Consider the following 8,485-nt stretch of genomic DNA (forward strand, 5'->3'; position numbering starts at 1 on the left):
CTTTACCTCTAATTTGGACACGAACAACCAACTGCTCTTCCAGAAAACGTGGAGAATATTAACACCAGGGAGCTTAATTTTTTGCACTTTAAAATCAACACCGCCTGCGTATACAAAATTGGGTAATTACACAGACAACGCAATTGTTTTGCAGGTTACAGCTGTTCGCACCTGTTCCAAGATGACGACCCGTATGTAGAGGACCTCCCCGACCCACCCGGCGAGACGAATCCACGTGTAGCAGAAACCCATCAGCCCGCTCCCTCCATCCCCCACCAGGAGAGGCCTCTGATCCCACGAAGCCCGCGTCGGCAGCCATAAGCCAGCGGGTTCCAGAATCCCCCGGACAAGGGCCGCGACCCCTAGGCGGTCGACGCGCGCGCGTGTTAGGAGGCGCCGTGCCTGGCTTTCCGGCGGCAGAGGCCGCCTCCGCCCGGGGGCCTAGGGAGCGCCGCCGCTGGAGGGGGGTAGCGGGAGGGGAGGGTGGCGGGAAGGGGGCCCAACCCGCGGCCCCACGCCCGGCTCCGGAAGTGCTCGGAGCCCTCCGCGCTGCGGCCCCGTCCCGCGTAGGCCCCTCGAGCCGCGCGCCGAGCCTCGCGCCCGGCCCCGCCCCCTGCTCCTCACGCCAATTCGCGCCTTTCGCCGGCGCGTGCCGCGGCCTCGCACGCCCGCCGCCCCCCGCCGCGCGCCGCCCCGCAGGGCCTCTTACTCTCTTTACTCGCCATCTTGCGTCGGGTGTTCGCCCCTCGCCGCCTCCTCGGACTCCCCTTGCTAGCCAAGAGCAGCCCAACCGCAGGCGCTCCTGCCTTTCCCAGGCACGTCACACACTTCTAGCTCTCGAAGCCTGAGCTCCGTCTTACAGCCTGGGTGCTCCCCAGACGCTGCGTCCTTCTCTCTCACCTCCTCCCCGCTTACGGGTACCGAGGTCTGAGGCGCTCTTCTCTCTCTCTCTCCAAACTTGGAACGAGACTTTTCAACCCGCGCCTCCCAGCCCGCCCAGGCAGCTGAGCGCAGGCGCATCCGCCCTGGGAAAAGTGAGAGGCGGTGGCGAGGCGGGCCTGGGAGCCGACGGCTTCGTCGCCTCGACCAATGACGTGCGGCAGGCAGGTTTCACGCGGCGTTCGGAGGCGGGCTTCTAGGGGTGGGCGGGGCGTTCCGCGGCAGGAAGTTGGCGAGGCGCAGGCGCAAGGACTCGCCCGGCGCTCCCAGGGCCGGCCGCGGGGGCGGATGGGGGCGCGCGGGGGGCTTGCAAGCTGCGTGGGGGCTGCGAGCCCCGGGGCGGCGAGCCCTGAGGCCGCGGGGCGTGGCTGCTTGCAGCGGCCGTGGCCGTGGCGGTGGGGGTAGGGGGCAGGGAGGCTGCCGCCGCTTAGCCAAGCAAAATCTCAGAGCGAGAAAGGAAAATGGTTTCTAATCTCGAGAGACTACTCTGCCCTCAAAGTCTCCCTGACAGTCGTGGGCATGCAATTCTCTGCACCCGAAAGTCCTCCCTCCAGCCGACTGGCCTTTTCTGGGGCCTGGTCGAGCCGAGGTAGGGTTTGTCGGCGGCAAAGGGGGACTTTTGCAGAGGCCGCGGGCGTTTTGTGACTGCAGAAGCCGGCGGGCCTCCCTAGTAGGCTAAACCTGCGGCCTGTTCAGGCACAGGCCGCAAACGCTCCGAAGCTGATTTGAATTACATTTTTGTTTGTTCACAAATTTGAGTCCTTCAAATGATGTTTGAGGCCTCTCGTACTGCGGGGGTTTTTGTCCTTGCACTGGCGTTCTGGTCTCTGTCCTAGCCCGGGGCCCTGCTGAGTCATACTTGTCACCTACGGGGGTCCCAGTGTGGCCCCACTCCAAGCTGGCGAAGCTGGAAAGAGCTGGGCACAGCTGACCTGTGCCGGCTTGCCAGAGGCTTGCTCTGCCCTGGAACTTGGGAGACCCTAAGGAGTGCTCGGGGGTGAGGAGAGAGTAGACTATAAGGCCAAAAGGGAATGAAAATGAGAGCCAGGAGCAGAGGGGACGGGCTGGGGGGAGGTGGCCGAGGTGCCTAGTGCAAAGGGAGCCTCAGTCTACATCCAGACTCCGAGAGGCTCCCGCTGCAAAAGCACCCCCGCGCCGGGACACTTGCTGCCGTGATGCTTTCTAAGCACTTTCTTGCAAGTGACGATGGTGATTCTGAAACGAAATCGTGCGGTTGCTGCTCTGATGTCCACTTTTATGATCGGGAAACGAACCCAGGCATTACTCTAGTCCGTGGCAGACCCACTCGTATTACCTTATATAGAAATTTACTGTCTGGTGTCTCTGGTTTCCGATATGGTACAATTCATTATTATAACGCTCTCCCTTTCATGTCAGCCTCAGGAATGTGACTGAAGCTGGGGAAGGGGGGAGCGGCTGGAGAGGGAAGAGGGTTGGAAGGGTGTTTAAACAATACAGCCCACTTGTTCTAAAACACTGGTTGGTAAACGTTTTTCTAAAAGGGGCCAGATAATAAATATTTTAGGCTTTGGGGGCAACTACTCGGCAGCGTTATAGCGAGAAAGCAGCCCTAGACAATATGGATGAACCTGGCTGTATTCCAATAAAACTTTATAGACACTGAAATGTGAACTTCATATAATTTTCACGTGTCACAAAATGTTCTTTTGATTATTTTCAACCACTTGAAAATTGAAAAATCATTTTGAGCTCGTGGGCCATGCAAAATTAAGTGACGGGTTAGATTTAGTTGGAGGACTGTAGTTTGCCCACCGTGTTCTAGAATAATTGTGTCGTATAGCTCTGCTTCAATGGGAACTTCCTCATGTGCACAGTAAGAGAAGGCTTGGCAGACGATTTCCAGTCTCCCATTAATATATTTTACTTATTTTCTGGTGGGTAGGCATGATTTCCAAAACCTATTAAATGTTTAAACGGTTGAAAGAAAAGAAATCTTCCCAGACGATTTGACTTTAAAATCTTTATGCAGTCCACCTCACTAAGGGTCTGAGTAGGAAATACGGAGCAGATATTTTGGGAGTTTGTGAAAATACTCAGGTACTATCATACACAATCCCAAAATAAATGGTACAGCATATTTTGTTAGTTTGGGATTTTGCTATTGTTAAATTGAATCTGTCATTTCTGTTTCTCTAAATTTTTTTGGTCAGGTACTTCTTTGCGTCAAAAATGTAGTATCAGGTTTTCTCTCTTGAATCGTGAACTGTTTAGTTTTGGTTTTGCCTTTTACTCCACCTTGTTAGCTCTGGTCCTAATCTTCCACTTTCTCTGTGGTTGTCTTTTTGTCTCTCTTGCAGTCAGCTGAGTCCACTAATTGAATAAGGCACCAACAGGTGTGCGCACAGGGTGTGGGCTCTCTTAACGGAGAGATGCCCTGTTTAGGTACTGTTCTCTTAAGACTGCTTACCTCAAAGTTGCTATAGTGTTAACCACCACTTTCTTCACGCCGACCGTGTTTTACAGACTAGTACACTTGTGTATAAGCCAAAACAAGTTAGACCACACAGTGCTGGCCTTTAATATGTGTGATGCACTCTCGTATTTTATTTTATTTTTGTGGTACGTGGGCTTCTCACCGTTGTGGCCCCTCCCGTTGCGGAGCACAGGCTCCGGACGCGCAGGCCCAGCAGCCATGGCTCACGGGCCCAGCCGCTCCGTGGACCGGGGCACGAACCCATTTCCCCTGCATCAGCAGGCGGACTCTCAACCAATGCGCCACCAGGGAAGCCCTTATTTCATTTTTAAAAGTATGCAGACGACCCCCTACATTGCTTTCGCGCTGAGTCACAACTTGTGGTTTGAGACTGGACACTAGTATATTTTTTGAAACCTCTAGCCAGGTCCTGACCACCTTTTATGTTTATTTTTTAATTTTATTGAAGTATAGTTGATTTACAATGCTGTGTTAATTTCTGTTGTACACCAGAGTGACTCAGTTATACATATATATACATATTCTTTTCCATTATGGTTTATCACAGGATATTGAATATAGTTCCCTGTGCTATAGTAGGACCTTGTTTATCCATCCTGTGTACAATAGTTTGCATCTGCTAGTCTCAACCTCCCAATACTTCCCTCCCCAGCCCCTGTCTTGGCCTCCACCTTGGCACCCACAAGTCTGTTCTCTATCTGACCACCCCTTATAAAATAGCAACACACTTCCTCCACAGGTAATCACTTTCTATCCTCTTTCTTTTTTTTTTCATAGCACTTATCACCACCTGACAAATGTTTGTTCATAGGCTTTTTCTCCTACACTAGAATGTAAATCGATGGCGGGATCTTTGTTTTAGTGTACCCCCAGCAACTGAACCAGAGCTTACCAGATGAGGGAGCTCAGGCCGACAGTGCCAAGGTCACATAGTGAGTGTTGGAGTTGGAATTTGAATTTAATCGATCTTCTATTAAGACAGCAAAAGTGTTTCGGAGAATGAATCACTTTGGGCAAGAATGAATAGATGGAGAGAGACTAGTTAAGAGTTACTTGTGATAAACTAGGTAAAATAATTATGTTGTAAGGCTAATGGCACTGGGGCTCTAAGGAAAATAAAAGAGGAGCTATGCTGCAAAGAAAAATCAACAAGACTTGATGAAGGGTGACTGGGAGGAAAGTGGCATCAAATACTTATTGACTACTTCTTATATATTGGTCATTTTAAAGTTTCCAGCTGGCTGACCAGTGGAATTATTGACAAAAATATATAATACCGTATACTATTAATTATAATAAATTATCTCATGATAAAAAAACAAAAGACAGCAAAAGTGATCGTATCTGATAAAATGAACTGTTTCCCGAAAGAAATGAGAGAGGGAAATAATACCTGGACATAGCTGCGGGTGATTCTGTGTTCATTAGCAACTCTGTCTCACTAGTTTTTGGCAAAAAATCTTAGCCATTCAAAAAAATGTTGCAGTACTCACTGTGTGCCAAGCATTGTTCTGGGAACTGGAGATACCTGGAATGAACAAGACATATACAGCTCTCCTGCCCTTTTATAACTCCCTTTATTGTTTGTTTTTCTTATTATAAAATCAGAGCTCGTTACAGAAAAACCTGAGAATTACACAAACAAAAGAAGAACAAAATACCAATTTTTTTCCTGGCCAAATTGTTTTTATTCAAATCACTAGGAGTGGAAGAAAATACACGAAAACATTAATAGTCATTGACTCTTGGTTACTGATATTATGGATGATGGTAATTTTATTCTTTATATATTGCTCTGTTTAAAATTTTTCTCCAACGGACAGACATTAGTCTTATAAACAGAAAAAGAAACCCACACATTTTAGAAAAAATATAAAAGCAATGGTAGATGAGTGATGCAAATGAAAAGTTGTCTTAGTGTGATAGAATTCTAAGTAATTTCTCTTGAAATATTTAATGCAATTGTGTGAGGGAGTTGGAGGAAAATTATAAAATTGAAAGCACACTGTGCTTGTTTGAACTTGTACTTTGTTTTCATTTACTATTGTGATATTAGGTAGAGCGAAGAAATTGTTTTATACTTATAAATGCGTTAATAGTTAACCCTTGTGGAGCGTCCCTCTGGATTTCTGAAAGGCCACCTTTCCCCGCTGTGCTAGCCGTTAACGTTAAGCTACATGAGCTCTGCATTGGTGACAGTGAATAAAGGAAATGACCTAGAGCAGAATCCCTGGGGCTTAGACTTAGAATCAATGAGGCGAAGTAAATAAATATTTGTCAGATGAAAAATATTGAATAGGAAATTCCTCCTGGCCTTGGCCCAGTCCATAAGCAGAGATAAGGCTTCACACATAGAACCTCGTTTTAGAAACCTTGCTCTAAGCATTCTACCCCAAGCACGTTCTTCTTTTATTCAGAATTTTAGTGTACTGTGCATTTTAATTTACAGCTGAAGACCTCTTCTGAAGTTCACTGGAGTGAAAATTTGTAATTGCTGGCCATTGTCCATTCTTCCTTCTCCAGAGTGAGCCCCTCTTCCTTCTTCAGACTTCTTGTAGTTTGGTAGGACTGTCCCTCAGGATGCTCTGCTCTCCCCCAGACAGAGTGTAGGTACTTAACCCCCGTTGGGCCCGTCAGCCATGCCCTTTCTGGAATGTGGATTCTCTAAACTCTTGCTGGTGAAGCACCCCAAGGTGCTGGCCACTGGTTCCTGCTTCCAAGATCTCTAGAATGGCTGCTTTTATTCTGTGAGCTCCACACGCTCTACCATATATTCCCTTTTTGCTGAAGTTAGCCTGAGTCCATTTGTTGCTTACAAGCAAAGAATGTCTGATGTTCACCTAACCCCTTCCGCCTCCAAGTCCTGAATTCAACCATAGATTCTCCTGAATAAGGACTATGGCCCTGTAGTTGGAGAGGAAATAGGTAAGGTACTAAAAGCTTTGCAAATGTGTATTTACAATTGTATGAAAGCTACAGGAAAACAAAGTTGTGCAAAGTGTTTCCAATGGCGGATTCAATACAGCGAATTGGGTACACAGCTGAAAGAAAGGACAAGATAACTTGGATATTTGTCACTGCTTCCTGTACCCCTAGAGCTGATATTAGTAACTGCAAGAAGCAGCTACCACACTTAGGGCTTGGGGAACGAAAGGAAAGCAGTGGGGTTACCAGAATTGGGAGCTTGGAGGAGAGGTCCTGCGCTGGCTGGTGCATGGGCCTCTAGTGGGGGCACTCCACACAGCCCCTGCTCAGACCCTGCTAGTGGCTGGTGGGCGCTGGTGCCTCTGCGGAGGCCTGGTATGGTGATGCTGGGAAGGCTGAAAGAAGCTGGAGGCTGGTGGTGGGGGGTGAGTGGGGGCTGTTGATGGAAGTTGGCAACCAGAGGTCCCTTGTCCCTCCTTCCAATCTCCCATCAGAACCTCCCATTAACAGAACCTCACAGGAAGGCAACCGGCTTGGGAGTTTGGGAAAAACAGTTTGTAGAGTCCCAGCCCTGGTATCACAGAGCAGAGTTAAAAAGGGTCAGCTTATGGGACTTCCCTAGTGGTCCAGCGGTTAAGACTGCGCTCCCAGTGCAGGGGGCCCGGGTTGGATCCCTGGTCAGGGAACTAGATCCCACATGCCACAACAAATATCCCGTGTGCCGCACCACAGACCCGGTGCAGCCAAATAAATAAATAAATATTAAAAAAGAAAAAAGGGTCAGCTTAGAGCTGAGGCAGGTGAATAACCATGACAAAAGCATGCTTTACCTTTAAAAGGATCTGTAGTGGTTTTTGAAAATAGAATTCCCTGGTAAATTGGAAATTTTCACTATATCTGTGGCTGAATGTAAATTACATCATTATTGTACTTTATGCCGAAAGACCTAAAGGCACAGATTTAAAACCTGTAACATGTTCTCTGGCCCTTAGTGATGGCATATGGATGTATCAGTTGGAAACTTTGTCGCCTAATACATATTTATGAGGTGGAGAAGTTACAGCAAGATTGCTTCATTTGATTATTACAAAGAGGAAACCAGCATTGATGTAAAGTTTTCTTAGTTATCAAGAGGTTCTGTAATTGTAATTTACAAATTCCTTTTGAGACTTGCTTTTCAAAATATGTTAGAAGAAAAGCCAGAGAAATTCATTATATCATTAAGAAAATACTTCATAATCTCACTTAAGGGAAATTACTTATGCTTAAAATGTATAAATCAATTAACCTAACAGATTTTACTTGGAAAGTTTGCAAAATTACCAGTCTTCTAACATTAATGAATAGGAGAAATTATTATACTGCTAGAAAACAAAATGTTAGATGAAAAATGCATCTGTGAATGTTCATAGCAGCTTTATTTGCAATAGCCAAGAGCTGAAATCAGCCCAGATGTCCTTCCACTGGTGAATAGTTAAACAAGCTGTTCTACAATTCATACCACGGAATCATACTCAGCAATAAAAAGAAAGGAACTATTGATACACACAACTTGGATGAATCTACAGGGAATTATGTTGAGCGAAAAAAGCCAATCCCAAAAGGTTACATACCTTATGATTCCACTCATATAGCATTTTTGAAATGACAAAACTTTAGAAATCGAGGAGAGCTTAGTAGTGGCCAGAGGTTAGGGATTAGGGGTGAGGTTTAAGGAATGTGAGTTTGGTAATAAAACAGCAAAATGAGGAATCCTTGTGCTTGTGGTATTGGAATGGTTCAGTATCTTGAACTGTGGTGGTGGATACATAAACCTATACAGGGATAAAATTGTGTAGCACAGTACACAAAGACACACACATACAAATGAGTACAGGTGAAATTGGGGAAATCTGACGATGAGTGGATTGCATCAGTAACAATATTCTGATTGTGATAATATACTATAGTTTTGCAAGATGTTAACTTTGGAGGAAACTGGGCACAGTGTATGAAGGCTGTCTCTATAATATTTCTTACAACTGCATGTGAATTCATAATTATCTCAAAATTTTTATTTACAAATTAAAATTAAAAGTGGTGTGCAGCAACAATCAAAAAACCTTAGTGATGCTTTCAGCCTTGTTCCACTTACTGAAATAATAG

At 46.4% G+C, this 8,485-nt stretch overlaps 1 protein-coding gene across 2 annotated transcripts in view; it reads right to left on the reverse strand.

The window, feature by feature from the left end:
• The window catches only part of RBBP7 (RB binding protein 7, chromatin remodeling factor), a 25,756-nt gene extending 24,674 nt beyond the window's left edge, over window positions 1-1,082 (reverse strand). Inside the window, exon 1 of one of the 2 annotated variants that reach the window (XM_007454847.1) lies at window positions 172-529. In XM_007454847.1, coding sequence (XP_007454909.1) covers window positions 172-319 — 148 coding nt within the window. In that variant the 5' untranslated portion in view covers window positions 320-529. Of the gene's footprint in view, window positions 1-171; window positions 530-709 lie in introns of those variants that run through there. The other variant, XM_007454848.1, reaches the window with a different exon arrangement.
• Window positions 1,083-8,485: the final 7,403 nt, after the last annotated feature.

The sequence above is a fragment of the Lipotes vexillifer genome, unplaced genomic scaffold, assembly GCF_000442215.2.
Source record: "Lipotes vexillifer unplaced genomic scaffold, Lipotes_vexillifer_v1.1 scaffold586, whole genome shotgun sequence".
Lineage (NCBI taxonomy): Eukaryota > Metazoa > Chordata > Mammalia > Artiodactyla > Lipotidae > Lipotes > Lipotes vexillifer.